This window comes from Tachypleus tridentatus, chromosome 9 (assembly GCF_004210375.1).
Source record: "Tachypleus tridentatus isolate NWPU-2018 chromosome 9, ASM421037v1, whole genome shotgun sequence".
NCBI lineage: Eukaryota > Metazoa > Arthropoda > Merostomata > Xiphosura > Limulidae > Tachypleus > Tachypleus tridentatus.
This window is the reverse complement of record NC_134833.1, coordinates 155,231,538-155,259,158: the sequence shown is the minus strand read 5'-3', so window position 1 is coordinate 155,259,158 and position 27,621 is coordinate 155,231,538. Positions and strand designations below refer to the sequence as shown.

General features: G+C 36.2%; 1 protein-coding gene across 1 annotated transcript in view; it reads left to right on the top strand.

The window, feature by feature from the left end:
- LOC143226721 (WD repeat-containing protein 26-like) overlaps positions 1–25,984 on the top strand; it is a 54,845-nt gene extending 28,861 nt beyond the window's left edge. Inside the window, exons 8-14 of the mRNA XM_076458082.1 lie at positions 257–397; positions 3,623–3,742; positions 4,411–4,556; positions 16,031–16,109; positions 16,791–16,920; positions 20,582–20,770; positions 25,794–25,984. Of these exons, the coding sequence (XP_076314197.1) occupies positions 257–397; positions 3,623–3,742; positions 4,411–4,556; positions 16,031–16,109; positions 16,791–16,920; positions 20,582–20,770; positions 25,794–25,852 (864 nt within the window). The 3' untranslated portion in view covers positions 25,853–25,984. The remainder of the gene's footprint in view (positions 1–256; positions 398–3,622; positions 3,743–4,410; positions 4,557–16,030; positions 16,110–16,790; positions 16,921–20,581; positions 20,771–25,793) is intronic.
- The last annotated feature ends 1,637 nt before the right edge of the window (positions 25,985–27,621 follow it).

Genomic DNA, 27,621 nt, shown 5'->3' with positions numbered 1-27,621 from the left:
ATATGTAATTGAACGTGTGATTTTTTATTTGCATTTTCCAGTTTATAACCCAGTATTTGGTTTTAAATGTAAAAATTTTCAAGTTGAGTAAAAGGTCATTTAAAATATGATGAGATTTCTATGTGTTACTGATTATTATAAATAATAATAGTGTTATTGAAAATACCTTGGATCTATTAAAAATCTAAACTAGAGAAAAATGTGCTCTTCTTTAAAACCATTTGTAAATCTCTAACAGTTTAATAATGTTTCTTAGGAGACATTGGAGCTGAGGCACAGTAGAACCTTGGAAGGTCATTGTTATGGACTTTCATACCTTTCTTGGAGTCCTGATGATATCTATCTTATAGCCTGTGGTCGAGACAATTGTCCAGACTTGTGGGTGTGGCATGTTGAGGTGAGGATCTCATGTTGTAGTTTTATGGTACTTTTAAACCAGTATTTTGTAAACTGTAGTCATAGCCCAGAAGGGGTTGTTTAGGCTACTAATTGTATTAGTCAAGTACTTTTACAAAAACCTTGTCTCTAATTATATGGTGTCAGATTGTTGACCATTGCAAGTGCAAGGTGATTTTTAATGTTAAAATTAACAATACATCTCTGCATCTGAAGATTTTCAAATTTCCTTTGTATAATTCTAAAAACCTCCTCAATAAATATCAAATCTTTTTGTTTTACAGAAAAAAATGTTATGTTTTTTACTATAACTCTCTACAGGATTGGTTGATTTGACCAACCTTGTAACCACCATCAAATAATTAGAAAATAATTCTAATTTACCATTTTTTCTTTCTGGAATGGCTGCAAGTTGCAATAGGAAACCACAATTGTTTATCATAAATAGATTAAAGCTTGTAAACAGTAGACATCTAATTAAACTTAGTTGTTTTATTGCTTTTTGAACCTTGTGTATTTAAAAATCCTGCCACTAAATGTTATAAATAAAACTACAGATGTTACCCTGTTGAAGTATGTAACATACAGGTGACTCGAGAGCAAATTAGGGGAAACTTTTTATTGTTTCTTTTTCTGTATGTATTTTAACCTAATAAGATAAAGAATGCACAGGTAAAAACAAGAAATATTGTACATACCTGGGTATATTAATGAAACTTAGCCATACTTTTAATACTAATGGTATTACTGCAATAATTTTACTTTAAATTAAACATTATACCTAAGAACATAGAATAATAATAACAATAATACATAAAAAGCAAACAATGTCCTATAGCTGTCATAATTTTTCCAGTTTTTCTATGTGATTAGAACCATTAAAAATTCAGTTATGCTCACTGATGTGTTTTCTATAAGATTGAAGTGTGAACTAGAAAATAAATAGACAATTCTCTGTACAGAAAACAATGAAGTATGGTACTTTATTTTTAATATGTCTGTTAATTATAAATAATATAGTATTAAACATTAGGGAGAGCTTCTGGCAATTTGTGAAAAAGAATATGCTACATGTGGACATGACATGAGGGATCTGATATTCTACTTTATGGCTCTGAAACTAAATACGATTAGAGGGTATAAAATTTATACTTTGGCCTGAATAATAATTTTGTTATAATGGTAACTTACATTAAATTCTGTATTTCTGAGAGAGGTGATAAATAAGTTAGATAAGAGGAAAGATTCAGAGAGCAAATGTCAGTTTTTATACTAGGGAGGGTTAAGGATTTTGTTAAGTATTTCATTATAAAATTAAGAATGTGAAACTTGAGTAATATTAAAATTTGGTTTACTAACTACATTTTGATGCCATGTTTATTTGTATACATTGATCATAAAATAATTTAAGTTTTGAATGTAATTTTGTAAAGGTTGTGACATATGCACTTTGACTTATCCTGTGTGAAAGGTTAATTCTTATAAATGTGATGGACTTTCTATGAAGTACGAGATATTAATTCACTGAGATGCTATGAATTATTTCTTATGATAGTTTTGCTCGACAACTAAATTCTGTTAAAATCTTTCATCTTTTATTAATTAAAAATATTACAGTTCAAAATATGCAACACAAACAACTTTGGGAAATTATTTAAAAGCACATATTAAAACATAAATACACAAATAGAAGTTGCATAACAGTGAACAAAACCAATTTTTAAGTGGTACACAAATACACATACCACATTATCACTAGCACGTGGCTTAACAATTTCATACTATTTGTTAAATCCTGATTAACTCCACTACAAGAGGTAGAGAGTGACTCTGGTAATTGTTTGTTTCATGGAAGTCTACCAGATGCAGTAGGGCAGAGCCATTTTAATCTGCTATCATTATTAGCTTCTTCATAGTTTTCAAATTATTTGAAGATATGCAAAAAAATAATATAAGTACCTTCAATTGATATACAAAAACAAAAAAGAATGATTTCGGTTATCATACAATTTCACTGCTAAAAATCTTACATTTTTTACACTTAAAAACATGGGACTTGGCTTGGACAGGTTGTTAGGGATGCTTGAATAGTAGTCTGAGGGTTGCAGGTTACGTTATAAGGTACAAATGCCATCAGAGTCAAATACTTAAACTGTTTCTAGTGTTTAAACCAAAACAATCTCAAAATAAAAATTGGAGTGACTTGAAATTTTTAAAAATGAGAAACTGAAAGCAAATAGAGGTTAAGAAAGTGATAAATGAGCAGAAGTAAATCTAAAATAAGTATGATCACCAAAAAAAAAATACTAAGAGTTGGTGGTGGATGGTGCTGCATTCTCTACAGTATGTCACTACTGGATGGCTGTTACAAATAGCCCTCATTTATCTTTCTGTAAGATTCAAAACAAGCCAAAACTTTTCACTTTTGTCAATGAACTTTTGGTCCGGTATGGACAGGTGGGTTAAAGCAATTGACTCCTAATCCAAGGATTGCAGGTTCGAATCCCCATCTCACCAAATGTGCTCACCCTTTCTGCAGTGGGGGTGTTGTAATGTGGCAGTCAATCTCATTGTTCATTGGTAAAAGAGTAGCCCAAGAGAGTTGACAGTGGGTAGTGATGACTAGCTGCCTTCCCTCTAGTTTTACACTGCAGAATTAGAGATGGCTAGTACAGATAGCCCTCATGTAGCTTTGTGCAAAATTCAAAAAACAAACAATAAACTTTTACAATGAAACATATATGACTTGTATGTACAAAAATGATTTACCCAAATTTAAGGAGAGAATGTGAAATAGGTGTAATAAAAGTTAGTTATTGTAATTGTAAGAATTGTTTGTTTTTAAAAATAAAAATTTAATATATACATCCAATTATTTTAGCATAACTTCTTAAAGTAAGAGAAATAATAATGACCTAAGTTATAAATGACAAAAATTATGAACTCACATTAATCAAATTAAGATTCAATGAAGCATATCTTTGTTAACCTTAAATCACCAGTACTTTAGTAGGATAGGTAATAATAATATTGACATTCTAGCGTCAGTATTATTAACTTGAGTTCCTAATGTTTACAAAACTGTACACTTAGTATGCTGACATCACAAACATCTTGTTTTAAACAGTGCTACATCCCACGTTCCACATGACTCACTAAAATCTATGCTTAGATGTGTTCTTTTAATAATTAATTGAGGGATGAACTAGTGTATTTCTTGTTTCAGACTGGTAACCTACGAGTCAAGATGACCAACTCTCCAGAGGACTCTCTTACAACGTGTGCCTGGCATAAAGACGGCAAGAAATTTGTTACTGGAGGAACAAAGGGGCAGTTCTTTCAATGTGTAAGGTGCTTTGTCCAAAGGTTTCGTTCAATGTGCTTAAATCACAGGCTTTCAGGTCTTAATTAGTTAACAAACAGTAAGGATTGGTGAACAGTGATATGTTTGGCACATACAAAAATAATTTGTAAACATATTACCATAAGAATAAAGAGTGATGCGTGTTTGGCATGTATTGGTGAAGAGTGATATGTGAATAGTACACACTAAAAAAGAACTGGTAGACAGTGACGTGAGCAGAACTTAATGCACTAAGTTTTGGTAAAGAGTGATGTGCGAGTGAAATGTACTCCAGACTATCAGAAGGAACAGTTTTGTGAAATATACACACTTTCTCTTCATTCTTTCTCATAGATTCCTAGCTACTGTGAAAACATTTACTGATTTGTTTGACTTTTTACAATACAAGTGTAAGTTGTGATGTAACTAAGTCTTTAAATGCTTGAGGTTTTGTATATGAATTTAATTTTGACTTATGGATGGTGATTCTAAATCTCTCTCCATTAAAGACTCTTTTTATTGTATTTGTTGGAACTTTATTACAAAGTTTATGACTGTTTTATGTGATAATATGTAACTGTATCCTGGTATCTATTTTTACAGGATGCTTTGTGTAGATGTACTTAAGTTATTTCACAACTTTATGATTTACAATTTATTTCACAATAAAGGATTTAGATGGAAATGTATTGGACTCGTGGGAAGGTGTTAGAGTGCAGAGTTTATGGTACCGTAATGATGGGAAGACTGTGCTAGCTTCGGACACACATTATAGAATTAGAGGTTACAACTTTGATGAACTCACAGATTTTAATATGTAAGTTATTTTAAATATTAAATATCATTGTTTATGTCATCAAAATACTTTTTTTAATGTTATACAATCCATCTTTGTGTTTTAAGTAACCAGTTTATTTTAATAAGTTAGTTTATTAAATGGTATAATTTGTTATTAGTGTACTTAGTAAGAAAGCTCAGTGTTTGTACTGTAGTTAAAGTGTATCTTGTTGTTAATCAAACAAAGGTGTAGCTTAAAGGAACCATTTACCGAGCTGATCTGCCCCTTAGTGTGGATTCCTGTACATGGTGAGGGGACCTCCCAGGTAAGGTTCTTTTCTTTCAATTTACCTCCTCTGGGATCTAAACATCCACCCATGCTTGGTGACCCGTGAAGGGGAGGAGACGATCCTGGTGGTTGAGGGGTCCAACCCTAACACCACTTTGGCCTTGAATTCCTGTAGACTGCGAGCCATGGGGTGTTCCCCCTAGGGTCATTCGGCTGGTCCACTTAGGCTAGGGTCAACCAAGTACTAATATTGGATGTTCTCAACAGGTGTTGTGGACATTGTATCTGATGCTGGTATTTGACATTGTAGTGCATCCCCTCATAGGGCTTCCATGGTGTGTGGGATCAGTTGGCACTGAAATGTTCTTTTTATTGTCAATCCTGCAAATAAAAACTTAAACAAAATAGTGAAAAAACAGTTCATAGGTAAACGACCACATCTTGAAGATTCTGGGCAACAATCTTTAACATTTGTAACACATGTACTTCATTTTATTATACTACATTCTCTTTCAGACATACTTTCAGGGCAGATATTTCCCTTTTTCATTCAGATGGGACTAGAGGGACATGCTGGCTCTCCAAAGTCATATGCTCTGGTGACATATTGGTGGAAACATCCACATCTCAACACAGTGAACTCTTCTTGCATTCAAAGGTGAATGGGGATATACCTATTGAGGTTATGTCTCATGCTACTTTGAATTCATCGAGGAATTATTGTTGAGAGGGATTTGAAGAGAGTCAGAGATTCTTGGTGTTTTCTCCAGTCAGAGTTTCTGCAATGTTGTATCTCCACCCACAAAGATGGAATTATGATGCCAACCAATGTCCTCATTTCTGACATTTACATCACCATGTCCATCTTCCACCATCAAGGCAGGTTATCTTATTTGCAGGGTACGGCCATACATTCCAAACCTTCTCAGATGTTTCCAGTGTCAGCAATTCAGTCATTCAAAGACATTATGTCATAGTTCTTTGACATGTTCTTATTGCAGTGGCAAGGACCACGATGCTCATGAGTGTGAAACAGACCCTCATTACATCAACTGCAATATTTCTCATCCATCCTACTTTCATCCTTGCCTTAAATGGTTGGTGCAGCATTTGAAAATGATTCAAAACATTACTTACCCTGAGGCTTGAAAATTGCTGTCCACCACTTTATCTCGGATGTACGCTGCTGCACTTTGTTCCACTACAACAGTGGGAGTGCAGACAGATTTCTCTGTGCCTCCGAAAGAATTGTTCTTAAACCACATGTAAAGTCCTTTGACTTTCATGGTTAAAAATGTTGATGAATCAGCTTCAACATTAGTCTCTGTCCCTAACACACTTCCATGTAAACCCCAAGATCCCCTAACACACATTCCATTCCCCAAGATCTTCCTTTACTTCCAGGTATGGGCATTTCCTTGGGTACATCTTCTCCCACCCCAAGATGCAAAATGATCATTCGTTTATGTCCTCAGTCCCTGGTATCCTCTTCCAACAGCAAAGACCTACCCAATTGGTCCAAGGTAAGATCCATGGAGGTCAATAGACATCTTTCAAATAAAGACAGCAAAGAAAAAGATATGGTTCTAAACATAAGGGCTCTCTGCCCAATTCACCTACACATAATTAAAATGGCCACCTTGATACAATGGAACTGTCGAGGTTTACATGCTAATCTGGATGACATCAAAGCACTGATTGCTTTTTACCATCCTGTATGTCTTTCCTCACAAGAATCATTTCTGAAATCTGCCAATACAGTCACCTTTTGGCAGTTTTATTTGTACAAAAATGACAGGCTGTGTGATGGATGAGTGCATGGAGGGGTGGCACTATTGGTTGATCAGCATGTGCCCACCCTGTCTTTTCTGCTCAACATACCCTTGCAAGCCATAGCCATCTGTGTTTCCTTGGGTTGTACCATTACTGTTTGTTCTAACAGTTGTCATCTCTCTTTTTAATCCTGGGGGACTTTCATGGACATCATCTCCTCTGGGGAATGCTGATATTGTTGGGAGGGGTTGCTCCATAGAGCATATGCTCTCTGATCACAACCTTACTCTTTTCAATAGTGGTTCTTTCACATGCCCCTCGGTGTGAATTCCTGTACGTGGTGAGGGACCTCCCATGGAAAGTTCTGTTTCTTCTCGTTACCTACTGTGGGAGGAGAGGATCCTGGTGGTTGAGGGGTCCAACCCTAACACACCACTTTGGCCTTGAATTCCTGTAGACAGGCAACCTTTGGGTGGCCCTCCTTGGGTCACTCGGCTGGTCCACATGGGCTAGAGTCAACCAAGTACCAGTGTTGAAAATTCACATCAGTCATTGTGGACATTGTGTCTGATGCTGGTGTTTGGGTATAGTGCTCACGAAATCCTGGTGTTGCTGCAATGTCCTTGCATGACATTGTAGTGCATCTCCTCGTGGGGTCAGTGGGTACCGAAATTTTCTTTTTTTTCCTATGGATCCTCCTACGAAAAATTTAAATAAAATAGTGAAAAAATAGTTCATAGGTAATAATCAGTGATGTCGAGAAACCCACTTGTTGAGAAATTTATATGCAAAAACGGCTCGTTTGGGTTGAGAAAATATTTTACATAGAAAACATTTACATGCCCTTACACTGGTTGAAACGAGCGAAGAGCGTTTTTGCATATAAAGTTCATAGGTAAACGATCATATCTTGAAGATTCTGGGCAGAACTCTTCAACATGTGTACCTCATTTTCTAAAATTACATTCTCTTTGAGAAACACCTTTAGGACAAATGTCCCCCTTTTTTATTCAGAAGGGACTAGAGGGACTTGCTGGCTCTCCAAAGTCAGTAAAGAAGCTTTGATCTGGAGACATATTGGTTGAAACATCCACATCTCAACACAATGAACTTCACTTGAATTCAAAGGCAATTGGGGATATACCTATTGAGGTTACACCCCATGCTACCTTGAATTCATCACGAAGAGTTATTGTTGAGAGGGATTTGAAGAATGTTCCCGAGTCAGAGATTCTTGCTGGTTTCTCCACTCAAGGAGATTCTGCAGTGAGGTGCATCTCCACTTGTAAAGATGGAGTTACACTGCCAACAAATATCCTCGTTTTAACATTTACATCACCATGTGCACCCGCCACCATGAAGGCAGGTTATCTAAATTGCAGGGTACAGCTGTACATTCCAAACCCTCTCCAATGTTTCCAATGTCAGAGGTTCAGCCACTCAAAGACGTCATGTTGTGGTTCCCTGACATGTGCTCATTGTGGTGGCAAGGACCACAATGCCTATGAGTGTGAAACGGACCCTCATTGTGTCAACTGCAATGGTTCTCACCCCTCCTACTTTCGTTCTTGCCCTAAATGGTTGGAGGAAAAAGAGGTGCAACATTTGAAAAGGACTCATAACATTAGTTATCCTGTGGCTCGGAAAATGCTATCTGCCACCTCATCTCGGACATATACTGCTGCACTTCGTTCCACAACTACAGTGGGAGTGCAGACAGATCTCTCTGTGCCTCCAGGAGAATCGTTTTCAAAACAAATGACAACCTTTTGACCTCCATGGTTAAAAAGGTTGATGAATCAACTTCTACACCCATCTCTGTTCCTCCCTTTCATTCCAACAAACCCCAAGATCCACATCCTTTGGTTTCAAATACAGGCATTTCTTCAGATACATCTTTTTCTCCTACCCCAAGATGCAAAACAATAATTCATTTGTGTCCTCAGTCACTGGAATCCTCTTCCAACAACAAAGACCTGCCCAATCGACCCAGGGCAGGATCCATGGAGGTCAATAGACCTCCTCCGAATAAGGACAGTAAGGAAAAAGATGTGGTCGTAAACAGAAGGATTCTCCAGCCACTTTGCCTACCCGTCATTAAAAATGGCCACCTTGATACAATGGATTTACATTCTAATCTGGATGACATCAAAACTCTGATAGCTTCCTACCATCCTGTATGTCTTTCCTTACAGGAAACATTTCTGAAACCTGCTGATGCAGTCATCTTTAGGCAGTTTTCTCTGTACAGAAATGACAGGCTGTGTGATGAATGAGTACATGGAGGGGTGGCACTCTTGGTTGATCAGCATGTGCCTACCCTGTCTTTGTCACTCAACACACCCTTGAAGGCCGCACCCATCCGTGTTTCCTTAGGTCATACTATCACTGTTTATTCTCTCTACTTGTCGCTTGGAGAGACCCATGATCAATCATACCTTGATGCTCTCATTGAACAGTTGCCATCTCTCTTTTTAATCTCGGGGAACGTTAATGGACATCATCCCCACTGGGAAAGTGCTGATATTGATAGGAGAGTTTGATCCATAGAGTGTATGCTCTGTAATCACAATCTTTATCTTTTCAATACTGATTCTTCCACTTATGTTTATGCACCTAGTGAATTCTTTACTGCTATTGATCTCTCGGTTTGCTCCCCTTCTTTATTCTCCCATTCATGGAGATTTGACAATACTCCACTAGGCAGTAATCGTTTTCCTATACGTTTGAGAGAGACTGGCCATGGTCGATGCCACCCTATCCGTGTGCCCCAGTGGAAGCTGGATCAGGCAAACTGGCCCTCTTTCACTGCTCTCGCAGAACTTGACGAGCTATCACTGTAAGACCTCAGAGAGGATGATTAATGCTCATCTTGTTTGGCTCCTCAAATCAAACAACCTCCTCTTGCCCACTCAGTGTGGGTTCGGACAACAACACTCCACCTAATTGACTTGAAACATCAATCATAGAAGCCTTTCTCGAATGACAACACCTTGTATTAATAGTTGTTGACATTAAGAAGGCTTATGACACAACATGGAGTATGGCATTTTGTGAGACCTCCATATATATGGGTCACATGGCCATTTAATCATATTTGTAAAAAAATTTTTAATGGACAGGAGATTCCAAGTTCGTGTGGGTTCGACACTTTCCCGTTCTTTTCTACAGGAACTTGGGGTCCCTCAGGGCTCTATTTTGAACGCAAACGCAACCTAACGTGGCAGGGGTTTAGTTTAGAGAGAGAAATCGTAAAATTCTCTCTCCAACTGGGGTGTTCAGGAACATTGTGGTTCCTCTTCGTCCCCTTTCGTGAAAGATTATTAGGTTTAGTTTTATTTATTTATTTATTAAATAATTTTTGACTCTTTTTTTTGGGTGAGGGAGGTCATTACTAATGTTATCCTAGACCGAGGCAAAGGCAGCACCAGAGAGAACGGCCAGGTCCCGTCGCGAAAGGCAGAAGTTAAAGTAAATATGAACATGAACTCAAACGACCCGACTCAGGGTCTGGCAATAAAGTTGCCTGTGCTGGGATCTAAAATCAATGCCTAAGTTTTGCTGTGGGGAAGCGAGAGTGCCGAGAAAACCCTATTTCACAGGACAGGCGCGAAAGTTTTGCCTGTCCCAGTCCCGATATCTGAAAAAGAGAATACATATTATTAACATGAGTCTAGTTCTTTAGATACTTTGTTGTGTAATTTGTGATTCTTGAAATATGTTGTAAGGTAAAATGTATTTTGTTGGTGCACTTGATAATTTGTGTAGTGATGCTGTTAGTTTGTTTCTGTTTTCTGCTTTTAGATAATATTTGTGTGATGTTTCCGTTAGTCTATTTCTTAGTGTTGGTAAGTTACTGATTTGATGTATATAATTTACTGGCGTGAATGACAGTAGACTGAATGCAGATCTTAGTATTCTGTTCTGTTGAACTTGGATTTTCTGGAGTGTATTGTTTGACATATTGTATGTTACTTGACATCCATACTCTATTAGTGGACGGATGTAAGCCTTGTATATTTGGATAATGGTGTTTGGTGAACATTTCGATTGTCTACTGGTTAGAGTCATTAGGTGTGAAATCCGTTTTCTAATTGATGAGTGTATATTGTTAACATGTTTTTTCCATCTTAGTTTTGTGTCGAAAGTGATGCCAAGGAATGTGATGTTTTTGCTCATGTTAATGGTCGTATTTCCGAGTGATAATTTTATTTTTCCTAGATTTTTTCTTTGTTTTTTTAATTTCCTGTAGAAGGTGATTGCTTGTGTTTTAGTTGGATTTAACACTACTCTCCACTTGTTACTCCATGTTGAGACGTTGTTTAGTGATTCTTGTACATGAGACACTCTATTTTGAGTGTCACACTTTTCTTTATAAAGATTAATGCCATCACTGAACAAGTCCCTCTCACTGTTGCAAACGGGCTCTATGTCGACGACTTTTACATCTCGTGTCAGTCGTCAAAAATGAGATATAATGAGCGGCAACTACAAACTGCCCTCAATTGTGTACTGAAGTGGACCACGGCAAATGGCTTTAATTTCTCTCTCTCTAAAATCGTTTGCATGTACTTTTGCTGCCAATGGGGTATTCACCCTGATCCTGAACTCCGTATTGATGAAGTTTCTCTGCCAGTGATCTCTGAGACCAAGTTCTTGGGGCTTATCTTTGACCGTAAGCTGACCTTTATACCACAGTTAAAGCAGCTACGGGTCAAATGCACAAGAGCACTGAACATCCTCCGTGTCCTCTCTATAACCAGTTGGGGAGCTGATCGATGTTCTATGTTAAAGGTATATCGTGCTCTTATTCGATCGAAACTCGACTATGGATCAATGGTCTATGGCTCTGCCAGACCCTTGGCCTTAAAGATGCTGGACCCCATTCATCATCAAGGACTTCGACTCTGCACTGGGGCTTTCTGCACCTCCCCAGTTCAGAGCTTATATGTAGAATCTTGTGAACCTTCTCTGCACCTTTGCCATTTGCAACTATCTTTACTGTATTCTTCGAAACTTCGCTCCTTACCAAAGCATCCCACCTGGGGATGTGTTTTCCTTCCTCGGTGGGCCATACTTTTTCAGAACAGACAATCTGCCATTGCTGTTTTTGGCCTTCATGTCTAGGTGCAGCTAGATGAATTGGGTCTGTTCTTGGATAACATTGCTCTATTCATTGGTCAGCCCAACCCACCATGGCTTCTTACAGTCCCCAAATGTGACCTTTTTTTTTTTAAGTCATCTGAGAAAAGCAGATACTCCCAATTGGAAGTACCGTCTTTTATTTGCTGAACATCCTTCCATTCCTATTTATACAGATGGTTTGAAATCAGATGACTGTCTGGACTCTGCCATGATTTGTTGTGATTCAGTGTTTGCATGCAGAATCCCCTCTACAGCTTCTGTGTCCACTGTTGAACTATATGCCATTTCTCTTGCCCTGGATCACATAGAAGCTAAGCAGTACTCAAATTGCACTATTTATAATGACTCACTTAGTTAGTTCTCTACTGGCCCTGGAATTGCTTCATGTTAGTTCACACCCTGTTCTTGCCAATATTCAAAACCAACTGGCCTATTTCTCTTTAACATCTACTTCTATCCAGTCTGGATACCAGGCCGTGTTGGTATTCGCAAGAATGAGCTCGCTGACACTGCAGCTAAATCTTTCTGCTCTGGCACTATCACCACTATGCCTGTTCCATTCATCAACTATGGTCCTACATTCAAGGCTCAGTTTCATGCCAGCTAGCAATCAACTTGGAGTTAGCAATGTAAAACAAGCTTTTCCAAATAAAACCCTTTATTGGACTTTGGCCGTCTTGCTTCAGTGAAGATCAAAAAGAAGATATTGTTCCAACTAGACTACACATTGGTCACAGTTTTTTAACTCATCATTTTCTATTATGTGGAACTGATGCACCAGTGTGTAGTTTGTGTAACACTCAGATCACAGTAAGCCACATTTTACTTTCTTGCCATTGTTGCGACTAAACGATGGAACCATTTTAAAAATGTCTGTCCCAGTGTTTGTCCATAATGTTAGACAGTGTTATTAGTGATGGTGACATTGTCCACCTTGGTAAAGTTTTTAGTTTTTTTAAAGGTCATTAATTTTTTTAATGCCATTTAAATCTTTTAATTTATACATTAAACTTTTTTAGTGCAATTCCCTTTTAAGAATCAAAGTTCTGACTGGCGACACACTACGACAATCTGAAAATTTTCACGCCACTTCTGGAAAGCCTTAATGATTTTTAGGTACACGTTATACGGCAAGCGATAAAAGCCTTAGAATGAAAATCACAGCTAAAGCAAGTGATATTAATGTTATTGTGCATCACGTTTAGATACATGTAACACATAAGAGTTAACTTAAAAAGCCTTAGAACGAAACTCAGGGCCAAAGCAAGCAATATTAATGTCATCTGCACATTGACAATACTATCGCTTGCTTTGGCCAGGAGTGTTGTTCTAAGGCTTTCTAATGATTTTGTGGTATAGCAGAATAAATCATATATTTTACATATTTGTTCAATGTGACGTTTGTGCCTGTTTCCGAGAGCAAATCAAATTGAAGGGAGGCTCTAATGTAGACAAACAAGCTTGCATTTCATCTTCGCCTGTAAGAAGCCTCTCTCTCTTTCTGGCTTTAATTTCAGTCAATGTTGAAAATCCAATTTTGCAAAACCACAAAGATGCAAATGAAAGCAGAACTTCAACTGCTTTTGAACTGATTGCAGAATATGAATTTTTTAATTGAGATCCAAAACTCATCCAAGCTCTTTTCAGGAAACAATGACTGATAAAATTTGTCATTTCATAAATTAATGAGCTGTTCTTCCTCCTCAGTTGTAATATTTGTTGTCTCGTTGATTCTGAATGGATAGGTCACCCAGTTATATTCGTCAACAGCAAGTGACAGGAAGTAATGTTTTAGTGCAGACTGTAGGTCGCTTAATGTGTTCAAAATTTGAGGGACAATTTTCTACTTTGACGGACGTTCGTTAATAGAAGGAAAACAATCAAGGACTCCTTTTGAGATCTTATTCTTCCACAGCATCACCTTTTCATCGAAGGCTTTCAGTTTGGACGTTGCAGTAATAATGTTTTCAGATGGTCCTTGGAGACTTAAGTTCAGAGAACTTAATTTGTGAAACAAGTCAGAGAGAAATTGAACCTTCAGCCACCAGATCTCATTATGAAAAGGAAATTCAAAACCTGCTTCCTCAACCTCCAAGAAAGAAATTACTTCAGTTTTTTAGTTGGACAAGATGCTTTAACACCTTTCCTTCTGAAAGCCATTGAACTTCAGTGTGATACAGTAGCTTTTTGTAGTCTGAATCCATCGCCTCACAGAGAAGAGAGAAAAGTTTAGATTGAAGTGGCCGAGACTTGTTGAAATTCACCACTTGAATAAGTTGATTCATAACAGACTGCAAATCTTTTGGCAAAGATTTGGAGGCGAGCGCCTTTTTGTGAATCATGCAGTGAACAATCCTAATGTTTGGATTTTGTTGGTGCACCAGAGTGATGAATCCCTTCTTTTTTTCATTACATTGAAGGACAGCCATTGGGGAAAATGCTGACACAGTTATTCCAATGTAATTTCAAGATTAAATATTTTCATTCACCAATTTGAAAATGTCTTGGCCTTTCGCTGTACTTTTTAAATCTTTGCAAAATAATATTCGTTTACGATTTTTCCATCTTTTATGAATCAAACAAAAGCCAGAACTTGAGCTTTTCCACTTACGTCAGTAGATTCATCAACTTGAAGAGACCATAGCAGAGACAATTCATCTTTAGGTCTTTCGAAGTGTTCGCAAGCTTAATCCTTCAAATCCGTAGACAAGTCTACAATTCTGTGCAAAATTGTATCATTGAACAGTGGAACTTGCTTAACTTTTTTTGGCGGCATCCATTCCAAGTATAGTTTCAACAATGATTGCTAATGCTGGTGCAATGACTGATTCAGCCCCCATATGCACTCTCTTACATTTTGCCAACAATTGAGGATCCTTATAACTTGCAATCAATCATTTTTTGGGCAGCTTCATGTAGTTCAGAAGCTTCCTTGATTGTTCTTGTTGTTTAGCCAGGAGATTCTCGAAGTATTCCTTTGGTTTATCCTTCACAGCTGAATGTTTTGTTTCCATGTTTAGTTTGTTAAGTTTGTTAGGAACAAGGGCCTTGTTTGATAAAGCTGCATTGCAGAGTAGGCAGAATGGTAATTGAGAATTTTCAGATTCCAAAACGATAAAACCATATTTGATGTATTCGTTTTTGTACTTTCCTTTGATTCCTTGCTTTTGATTCAACACATTCTCCTTTGCAGCACCAGACTTACTTGAATATTTTTCCTTGGATAAATGATAAAGCTAATTCATATGAGATAAGCACGAAGTTCTACAGTTGATATAAAATTCCTACCTACAACGTAGCAGCTGTAGCTTACCGCAGAATGAGAACCAGTACCAGAAAGCAGTTTGATTGTTTGCATCATTTATGACGTACGAAGCATTTGTTGCACCACATTTAAACTAACAGTCGAACTGTTGCAGTCAAGAATGAAATTTAAGTATGAACTTCTCAGTGTTCAAATTCAATGAAAACCATCAAATGTTTTGGAAGGTTTCAGAGTGTCTCTATAGTAGCTTTTATTAACTGATGTGTTTGACTTGCTTGTAAAATCTCGAGAAAGTTGAATGTGTTTCAAAAACACTGTGGCACACCTGCCGGTTTCTTGCGGCACACAGGTTGAGAATCACTGATCTAGTTCGATTTGAAATTAGAAAATGACCATAACATTAAATAACTCAAAACCAGGACTGGAAAGGCCAACTTCAGGTGACTAATGCTGCTGTTTGAACTACCCGTTAGTCATCCTGGTGAGTTATTATTAAAATGTTGCTACATGTCTTTAAAACTTTTATTACATTACTTTTTGAAAATGTTCATAACATCAAATAACTGGAAAGGCCAACTTCAGGTGGCTGATGGTGGTTTTTATACTTACCTGTTAGTCTTCCTGGCAAGTTATGCTACAGAAAGTCCTTTACAACTTGTATTACTGTAGTTTTTCTCTTACTGCTGTAGACTAGATGTAAACATTGGTTTTATACTATTTGTTTTTTTTAAACTTTGTTTTGTTTTACCTTAATTTCCTTTTATGAATTTTACTGAATATACTTTAATTTTACTTTTTTACTGGATGTTTGGTGCAGATAGCCTAGCGACCTTGTGCTATAAAACTAAATCAACCAACCAAGTTGATCTGAAAGTTGGAAATTTGAGTGCTGTTACTCTTGTATATACTTATATACTTGTGTAAACATGTAATTGGTAAACAAATGAAAAAAACAGCATTGGTATTGTAGATATTATATGTTAGGCTATAATTAGGAAAATGAGTTACATATTGAATATAATTCATTCTTTGGTTTATGTAGAATTGAAGAGGACCATGAAATTAGGTCTTTTACTTGTGATGACACAGGACGACTGGCCTTGCTGAATGTTGGTGCTCAGGTAAGAAATTTGGTTTAAAGTTTTACACCACCAGAGTTGAGTTTGTTAAGGAAACAACTTTGAAATACCCTGAGTTTTTTGGGTTTTTTTACTGATGCTAACAGTACTCACACACTGTGTTAGCAATTGAACTAATAGTTGAAGCTTTAGTTTTGAAATTGTGAAAGAGATTTTGTAAAACCCTTTCCCTGAAGTTTACAAACTAATTTTTAAATTATATTTCAAAACATGATTAAACAATTTGAAATTAAACCAGCTTGTTAACAACTTTTAGATTATTTTCCTGTTTGTAGGTTACTGTTACTAGTACTTTTTGTTTATATAATATAGATTATATAGATGGTACATATCTTAAATAATAATATTTGATTAATGTAGTCACCATTTATTTTAATGTGAATGAAATACTTGTGTTGAAGTGCAAGCAACAAAGTTGTATATACACACATGCATACACTTCCGAAGACTACTTGATGCACAAAAGATTTTGTATTTCTTTTTAGCATTTCCACTTGTGGCACCGAGGTACAAAGTCTACGTTACATTTCAATGACATTTACTTTCTGATTGTCACTGTAGGGCGACCTCTCGTGAAAGACACAAGTGAATCTTTAGTAAAAGTTTAAATACATATGTATCAGTCAAAGCTATTTAACTTTTGTTTTGGTTTTCTTACTTTAGGGTCTTCATCTGTGGGACTTGGAAGACAAAATATTAATTAGAAAATTTCAAGGAATCTCCCAAGGTTTCTGTTTAATTCACTCTTGTTTTGGAGGAACTAATCAATCTTTTATTGCTCATGGAAGTGAAGGTAATACTACATCTGTTGTTACATTTTGAACACATTAAATAACGATTGTAAAAGGAAAACTTGTTGAAGCGTTAGATCTGTCAGTTAGCGTTTAATAAACATAAGCAGTTATAGTGATGCTTTTTTTTATAAAATATGCATTGTTCAGTTAATTAGTTCTATCTATATATCTAAATTACAGTCATCCCTCGTTGGATGTATCTCTCCGTCAGGCTAGTCCAGTATTTCCTGTTCTTAGCTAATTAGTTAGTAGTCTTTATATCTTGTCAAAAATGAGATACAAGTGTATCAGTTAAGTAGTGAATGAACCTGTTATCCTTTTAAATAATGAAATGTAAATGTGTAACTTAATTAATATGAATCATGGGATTTCTCCTCCAGATATGCTTCTCATTAATACAGTGAGATGATTTCTGAAATGGTCTTATCTCCAGTCACTCAAAACTATCTTGATCCTGGACTGCTCTATAAGCACTGCTAAAAGTTTTATCTAACAGCACACCAGTCCATCAGTTTTATACCATTTCAGAACATTTTGTGATCATGCCTATCTTCCCCAGTCGTATTGTGCTCTCCATATTAGTGCAGCTAGCTCCCTCTATTATTTTAGAATAATCCTCACTTTTGGAAGTGGCATTACAGTTTAATGGTGTGTGATTTATCTCACTCTTCATGTGATTACAGAAATTTGATTGTGCTTCACCACAAACTTGTATCAGCTTCAACTTCAGATTTTAACCACTTGTGTTTGATTTCAATTGTTTCCACTTGTTTGTTTGGAAGTATTTCTGTTTCCTGAATACTCATATGTTATTATGAATTTAATATTTAATGTAGCAGATGATGTAGTTCCTGTGATGGTAGGCAGTGATTCTGACATGAGTCCCTAGGTCTCAGAGTCAGTGACATCTGCAAGAGAAGCAAGGAGTTTGTCTTATGTTCAGCCAACAATTTCTTCCTTTCATGTTACAGTTTTTTGAGAGGAAGGATGTAATTACTGAGTGAAGCATTCTTGCTATGGCACTTCCACCTCTTACTGTACCTCTACATTAGGTTGTTGTTATTTTGAAGCTACACAATGGGCTATCTATGCTCCTACATTAGGTATTGTCCTTTTGACCAGAAGATCTGTGATAAGTTTTCAGAGTGTATTCGTCACTCCCAGTACATATACTTATGTTTATGTTAGCTTGTGGGGATTAAACTAATTTTCATATACAATAATTTAGGTCTTTTATGTCTTCTCTGCTCAACATTTGGTAAGTTTGACTTTCATAATTCTTCAATGTAGGTTTTTACATTTGTGTTTTTATCGTATTAGTTCTTTGATTAGACTTGTAAATCAATTCTATATTTACATCTCTCTTATCTTCTAAGTTCCTTTAGCGGTATTATACTTTAGGTGTTGCTTCTTGATTTATATTTTAGGTCAAACTTCAAGTTCTTTTGTGTACTTTGTAGACAGTAAATTGCTAGGTTTTGTTAGTTCCTTAGGCACAAGTAATTTTTCTAAGTATGTTAGTTCATGTGTCTTTTTGGCTACTCTTCGTGGCAGCTCTGTGGATTCTACGGGTTTTGGCCGAGGGTTTCTGCCTTCAATTCCACTCTTACTTTATCCTATTCCCAGATTTCCTTTTAGGAACCATACTTCTTCCAGTCATCTTGTCTAGTCTGTTCAAGACCTCCTTTACAAAGGGGCTGCCTGTTGGGTGGTGCCCACTCAACCTGGGTTTTACTTCCATCTAATTCTTGTCCCTCAACAGATGGGAGATGGAAGACACATCATAGACCTGTCCCATTTGAACCCTTATCTGTAGCCATCTCACTTCACCATGGAGTATTAACTCTCACTTTTTTCCCTAGGGCTCTGGATGACGAAATTGTTGTGACAAGTGTGTATTTTCACATTCCAACTGCACCAGTTCATCCACGTGGTTTATGTTGGTTTTTTCAAGTGGTATGCTCTTTTGTCAGTCATTTTCACTCCTTAGTTCTAGTTCTTTAAACTCTCCTTTTCACAGGAAAACTGTCTCCTGCTTGTCTCTTCCTGTGACCAATCAGTCAGTCATGCCTACTTACTTCTTTGGGAAGTTTATTGATTGGGATTTTCTGATGCAGTGGGGAGAGGTCTACTCTTTACCTCACTACTTATTCCATTGGGTTTAATTTCTCCATTCCCATATATTGGATTCAACCTGCTCCTTTTTTCCCTGTGAGATGCTGTGGCAGTCTTAATGATCCTACCTTCTCCTTTTCTCACTGTGTGAAGGGCTGTCTCGGGGATGTGGACTTTCTTGGAAGCTCTTATTCCTTTGGGGTAAGTAAGCTCACATGCATTACCTTCAGTAGATACTTCTTGACCAATAGAACTTCTCCCTCCCACAATCCCTTGGACCATTCTATACCTTTCCCCTGGGATCAGAGCTCTCCTTTCTTGGTAGCTCCTGGGGTAACTGACCATGGTGGAGGTTCCCATTACACCACCTTGTTCAGTCTCATCTGTTTTCCAATGCTTTCATGGTGATTATATAATAACATAATATTGAAGATTCAGAGCACTTGTCCTGGAAGTTTTAGTGTGGGCAGACTGCACTTTTTAATCAAAAAGTCCTTATTCATGATGCTTTCACTGGATATTTATTTGTCCAAATTAACCACACTTGGTTTTATGATACATATCCAAGGTCCCTCCCCTTGGATGTTGTCTGGGCAAACTGTACTTGGTGATCTCTATATTTTATGTAAGGTATTTCCACTGGATATTTTGTTTGGATGGGCTGCACTTAACATACTCTGATATAACTCAAGACACATCAATAAGCATTGATGCATAATCTTGACACATGCATGTTCAAACATCTTGCTTCCACACTTGATTTTCCATGTTTCTCATCACCTTACTGTTTCAAGTAATGATTCTTAGCACTTTTCCGTCGATTTGAGGCTACATATCTCTTTTTCTTAATTTATCAGGACTTTCTAATTCAGTTCTGCCCTGTGTTAGTTACTGGATGAAGTGTGTACCTGTTCCAAGAGTAGTGGTACACCGTACGGGTGTGCTTTCTTTTCATATTTTTGTACACCCATTCCTTTAATACTTTCTGCTTGATTAAATATTGATGCACCTTCACAGGCATCCACCTATGCAATGTGGGATTGTAACCTTGAGTGAGAGTAGGTAAGACCATTTTGGAAATTGAAGATTTTCTTACATTGAAAATGTATTTCTAATAGATACTTACATTCACTTTCTACCCTTCCTCCCCACTGTTATGCTAGTATTTCTGGTTTGCATCTTCCACTTTTGAAAAATGAGTATTATTCTAGAATATTAGAGGGAGCTAGCTGTGCCAGAATAGAGGGTGTAATATGATTGGTGGAAGGTAGTCACATAATCAGCACATTTTCTGAAAGGATGCAAAACTTGTAGGCTATAAAAAAACCGATGCTCTGTTAGTAAAAAACCTTACCAATGCTTAGAAGGCAGTTCAGGACTGAGAGAGCTTCAGGTGAGAGAAGGTAAGTATTTGTAGGAAATATATTTTTCCTCTGTCATTAATACATAAGATAATTTTTAATGTATTTTGGTAATACAATGAAATCATTCTTAGAACATGTCAATGGAGACATTAATGCAGTGAGAATTTTTGTTCCTTTGTAGACAACAAGGTTTACATTTGGCACATCAAAAGAGAAATGCCAGTAGCTGTTTTGACAGGGCACTCTCGAACTGTGAACTCTGTTTCCTGGAATCCTGTATACCCTAGCATGCTAGCAAGTGCCTCAGATGATGGAACTGTGAGAATATGGGGTCCTTCCAAACAGTACCGGGTTAAATTACAAAACAGAGGTGAAAGTGACACGTATAGTTAATACTTCATTCTTTTATGTAATGCAGAAATTGTTAACCAACAGAATATGCAGCAAATTATCAGTTCTCTAGATAAAACAAATTTTTTATACTATCCTAATATAAATAAAATATCCTATGGTATGTACACTAACATACGAGGGCTGTTCAAAAAATACGCAGACTGACGTCATAAAACAAAATGTACTTTATTTAGAAGTTACAGGTCTGGGACCCCTTCAAAGTACTCTCCTCCCCAATGCACACACTTATCCCAACGGTGTTTCCACTTGTTGAAACAGTCCTGGTGCGTTTCTTTTGTAATGTCCTCCAGCTCCTTCGTCGCATTTGCCTTAATCTCTGGAATCGTCTCAAATCTTCTTCCTTTCAAGGGTCTTTTGAGTTTGGGGAACAAGAAAAAATCGCAAGGAGCAAGGTCAGGTGAGTAGGGGGGGGGGAAGAACAGTGATCGAGTGTTTGGCCAAAAACTCACGAGTTCTGAGGCACAAATTTCGCAGCAACGCGGTGCATCTTCAATTTTTCGGTCAAAATCTCGTAACAAGATCCAACTAATATCCCACACTCTTCAGCAAGCTCCCTGACAGTCAGACGTCGATTTGCCCGCACCAGGGTGTTGATTTTGTCGACGTGTGGGTCGTCAGTTGACGAGGAAGGACGTCCAGGATGCTCATCATCTTCAATGGACTGTCGACCATCCTTAAAACGTTCATGCCACTTGAAACATGCCGTACGCTTCATAGCAACATCACCGTAAGCCGTGTTAAGCATAGCAAAAGTTTCAGTTGCAGATTTTCCAAGTTTAAAACAAAATTTCACAGCAAGTCGTTGCTCCTTCAGGTCATTCATCCTGAAATCCGCCAAACGAAAAAATCGCACTTCACTTAAAACCGCGTAGCTAATACACAAATGAAGATATCTGCAATCGGGAAATGGCGTCGTAATCAGCTGATCTGTGAAAACCTAGCGACACCAAGCGGATTCCCCTGGAACCAACTAGAGCCGCGCAATTCAAACAGTCTGCGTATTTTTTGAACAGACCACTAACATATACTGCCTTAATCTGAACTACTTTCTTGGTGTAATGTACACTAACAAATACTGCCTTAATCTGAACTACTTTCTTGGTGTAATGTACACTAACATATACTGCCTTAATCTGAACTACTTTCTTGGTATAATGTACACTAACATATACTGCCTTAATCTGAACTACTTTCTTGGTATAATGTACACTATCATATACTGCCTTAATCTGAACTACTTTCTTGGTGTAATGTACACTAACAAATACTGCCTTAATCTGAACTACTTTCTTGGTGTAATGTACACTAACATACACTGCCTTAATCTGAACTAGTTTCTTGGTATAATGTACACTAACATATACTGCCTTAATCTGAACTACTTTCTTGGTATAATGTACACTAACATATACTGCCTTAATCTGAACTACTTTCTTGGTGTAATGTACACTAACATATACTGCCTTAATCTGAACTACTTTCTTGGTATAATGTACACTAACATATACTGCCTTAGTCTGAACTACTTTCTTGGTGTAATGTACACTAACATATACTGCCTTAATCTGAACTACTTTCTTGGTATAATGTACACTAACATATACTGCCTTAATCTGAACTACTTTCTTGGTGTAATGTACACTAACATATACTGCCTTAATCTGAACTACTTTCTTGGTGTAATGTACACTAACAAATACTGCCTTAATCTGAACTACTTTCTTGGTGTAATGTACACTAACATATACTGCCTTAATCTGAACTACTTTCTTGGTGTAATGTACACTAACATATACTGCCTTAATCTGAACTACTTGCTGGGTATAATGTACACTAACATATACTGCCTTAATCTGAACTACTTGCTGGGTATAATGTACACTAACATATACTGCCTTAGTCTGAACTACTTTCTTGGTGTAATGTACACTAACATCTTCTGCTTTGGTCTGAACTAGTTTCTTGGTATAATGTACACTAACATATACTGCCTTAATCTGAACTACTTTCTTGGTATAATGTACACTAACATATACTGCCTTAGTCTGAACTACTTTCTTGGTGTAATGTACACTAACATATACTGCCTTAATCTGAACTACTTTCTTGGTATAATGTACACTAACATATACTGCCTTAGTCTGAACTACTTTCTTGGTGTAATGTACACTAACATATACTGCCTTAATCTGAACTACTTTCTTGGTATAATGTACACTAACATATACTGCCTTAATCTGAACTACTTTCTTGGTATAATGTACACTAACATCTACTGCTTTAGTCTGAACTACTTGCTTGTACACTAACATATACTGCCTTAGTCTGAACTACTTTCTTGGTGTAATGTACACTAACATATACTGCCTTAATCTGAACTACTTTCTTGGTATAATGTACACTAACATATACTGCCTTAATCTGAACTACTTTCTTGGTGTAATGTACACTAACAAATACTGCCTTAATCTGAACTACTTTCTTGGTATAATGTACACTAACATGTACTGCCTTAATCTGAACTACTTTCTTGGTGTAATGTACACTAACATATACTGCCTTAATCTGAACTACTTGCTGGGTATAATGTACACTAACATATACTGCCTTAGTCTGAACTACTTTCTTGGTGTAATGTACACTAACATATACTGCCTTAGTCTGAACTACTTTCTTGGTGTAATGTACACTAACATCTTCTGCTTTGGTCTGAACTAGTTGCTGGGTATAATGTACACTAACATATGTTGCCTTAATCTGAACTACTTTCTTGGTGTAATGTACACTAACATCTACTGCTTTACTCTGAACTACTTGCTTGTACACTAACATCTACTGCTTTACTCTGAACTACTTGCTTGTACACTAACATCTACTGCTTTAGTCTGAACTACTTGCTTGTACACTAACATATACTGCCTTAGTCTGAACTACTTTCTTGGTGTAATGTACACTAACAAATACTGCCTTAATCTGAACTACTTTCTTGGTATAATGTACACTAACATATACTGCCTTAATCTGAACTACTTTCTTGATGTAATGTACACTAACATCTACTGCCTTAATCTGAACTACTTGCTGGGTATAATGTACACTAACATATACTGCCTTAATCTGAACTACTTGCTGGGTATAATGTACACTAACATATACTGCCTTAGTCTGAACTACTTTCTTGGTATAATGTACACTAACATATACTGCCTTAGTCTGAACTACTTTCTTGGTATAATGTACACTAACATATACTGCCTTAGTCTGAACTACTTTCTTGGTGTAATGTACACTAACAAATACTGCCTTAATCTGAACTACTTTCTTGGTATAATGTACACTAACATATACTGCCTTAATCTGAACTACTTTCTTGGTATAATGTACACTAACAAATACTGCGTTAATCTGAACTACTTTCTTGGTATAATGTACACTAACAAATACTGCCTTAATCTGAACTACTTTCTTGGTATAATGTACACTAACATCTACTGCTTTAGTCTGAACTACTTGCTTGTACACTAACATATACTGCCTTAGTCTGAACTACTTTCTTGGTGTAATGTACACTAACATATACTGCCTTAATCTGAACTACTTTCTTGGTATAATGTACACTAACATATACTGCCTTAGTCTGAACTACTTTCTTGGTATAATGTACACTAACATATACTGCCTTAGTCTGAACTACTTTCTTGGTGTAATGTACACTAACAAATACTGCCTTAGTCTGAACTACTTTCTTGGTATAATGTACACTAACATATACTGCCTTAGTCTGAACTACTTTCTTGGTATAATGTACACTAACATATACTGCCTTAGTCTGAACTACTTTCTTGGTGTAATGTACACTAACAAATACTGCCTTAATCTGAACTAGTTTCTTGGTATAATGTACACTAACATGTACTGCCTTAATCTGAACTACTTTCTTGGTATAATGTACACTAACAAATACTGCGTTAATCTGAACTACTTTCTTGGTATAATGTACACTAACAAATACTGCGTTAATCTGAACTACTTTCTTGGTATAATGTACACTAACATATACTGCCTTAATCTGAACTACTTTCTTGGTATAATGTACACTAACATCTACTGCTTTAGTCTGAACTACTTGCTTGTACACTAACATATACTGCCTTAGTCTGAACTACTTTCTTGGTGTAATGTACACTAACATATACTGCCTTAATCTGAACTACTTTCTTGGTATAATGTACACTAACATATACTGCCTTAGTCTGAACTACTTTCTTGGTATAATGTACACTAACATATACTGCCTTAGTCTGAACTACTTTCTTGGTATAATGTACACTAACATAATACTGCCTTAGTCTGAACTACTTTCTTGGTATAATGTACACTAACATATACTGCCTTAGTCTGAACTACTTTCTTGGTATAATGTACACTAACAAATACTGCCTTAATCTGAACTAGTTTCTTGGTATAATGTACACTAACATGTACTGCCTTAATCTGAACTATTTTCTTGGTGTAATGTACACTAACATGTACTGCCTTAATCTGAACTACTTTCTTGGTATAATGTACACTAACATATACTGCCTTAATTTGAACTACTTTCTTGGTATAATGTACACTAACATCTACTGCTTTAGTCTGAACTACTTGCTTGTACATTAACATCTACTGCTTTAGTCTGAACTACTTGCTGGGTATAATGTACACTAACATGTACTACTCTTAACCTGAACCAGTTACTCTATATTATGTACGAATTTTTATATGTTCTGCTGACTAGGTTCTATTGGCCCTTTATACTTGTACACATTGTGCTTTGTCTAACTAATGAACATAAAATAACACTAGGTTTAATTTAGATTTGTATACCAATGATTCTCTTCATTCTTTTTTACCTTTGGAATTTTGTTTCTTCATTAGTCACATTTTGATTATTATTACTATTATTCTAATGACATATTGTTTCTTTTTTAGAACAGTCCCATTGTTTTTATCCAAGTTCAGCTGTCTAGCACCAGGTGGTTGTTTCAAGAACTGACTGACCACCACCATATGCATGTTTTGAAGAAAAACTGATTTTTTTTATTTCCTATCCTGTGTATTTATCTTTGATGTAACAGTGTGTGTGTAGTTCGATTGAGAAGTAAAAATATTTGATTATTAAAAAAAATACATTGTGTAAAAAATGTTTGGAACATTTCATATCTATTTTCTTTTTTAAAAACATTATTACCATATGAACACCTTGGTTTTTGAGAAATAGAGCATACCACTAAAACAAGTAGCTTAATTGTTAACAAAATATATTCATTTAACTTGATTTCAAACTGCTTTTAGTGTTGAGCAAGTTAGTGGAAGAAATTACATTTGTGAACAACAAAAAACTTCTGGTCAGAGTAGGCTATGTACTTAAAGCAGAACTATAAATCAACCGAGCCATCAGTGAAACTAATTAAATATACATTTCTTATAGCTGAACTTATTAGATTAAAATTCATTGTTTCATCACATGGGTACTCTCATGTTTAATAATATTATGTTCATATTTCCAATAATATGTCACATAATTTGGCCAACTTCTGAGATTTATGTTAATCCCACATACATGTTTCAAATTAGCCACCTTTATAACAAAAGTATAACAGTAATCAAAATGAAAACTAATATTAAATATACTAACTAGTGTAACTAGTACTATTAATGAAAGTAATAATAAATATACAGTAAAGTGTACCTTACTTAGTGAATGCAAACATTAGATGCTTTGAATTTTTGTTGTAGACAAATTCTTTTGAAAATAGGATGTCTCTTGACAAAAGAAAACTCATTGCCACAGCATTGTATAACATTGACGATATATGATGTCTTGTTAAGTCAGTAGAAGAAATTTTCCCACAATTTATCTGCCAGTGAATCATACTATAATGGAACTCATGCTTGAATGATACTGGAAAAACATTTTATTTCACAGTGTGCAAACCCTAACTCTCACAAAATTTTTATCCTGTGTGCATGTAGGTTTACAATATGGCTCACAGTTTTCTCATTTCACCTCTGTTTCCTATCATGGTGCAGATATGACGTCACAAATACATCACATCTAGATTAATGCATTGGCACCATCTATATGAATATAATAGTACTGTCTGTTGTATGTCCATGTAAATTATTTGTAGGGTATGGATGGATCTTCATCAGAATTGGTTTGGAGATTCATTAGGTTCATGTGGAAATACACACAGAATTTTAATTTTGCATTTTGCACGCATTTTTGTGGGGTTTTTTACAACTACTTTGCCCCTGTTGATGGATCTTCATCAAATTTGGCATGAAAGTTTGTTGGGTCCATGAGAAGATAATTCAAATTTGCAGTTTCACATTTTGTTTTTTCCTCTTTTTATGGGTGTTTTGGGGTTTTATATGCAAAGGAAACAACATTTCATGTTCTAAGGTACCTTTTCATTGATCATGAATGTACATAATTTACATTTAGAGTATGGGTACCCCAGCTAGTGTTTATAAAGCTACAAGTATAGATAAATAAAATAATTAGTTACCATAACAATACAACAATGTTTAATGTAATAAGAAGAAAACAACGCACCACTTCATAAATTTAGTGTGTTGTTTTCTTCTTATTACATTAAACATTGTTGTATGTGTGTGTTTGTTACATAGATAGTTTAATAATACTGGTGGTAAAGAGTAACAATAAGTCTTCTGTAAAAGTGAAAAAGAAAACACAGTAAGCCTTTAGGAAGACAAAAACTATGAAAATAATTCATAGTAGCAAAAGATGCAAGAGAT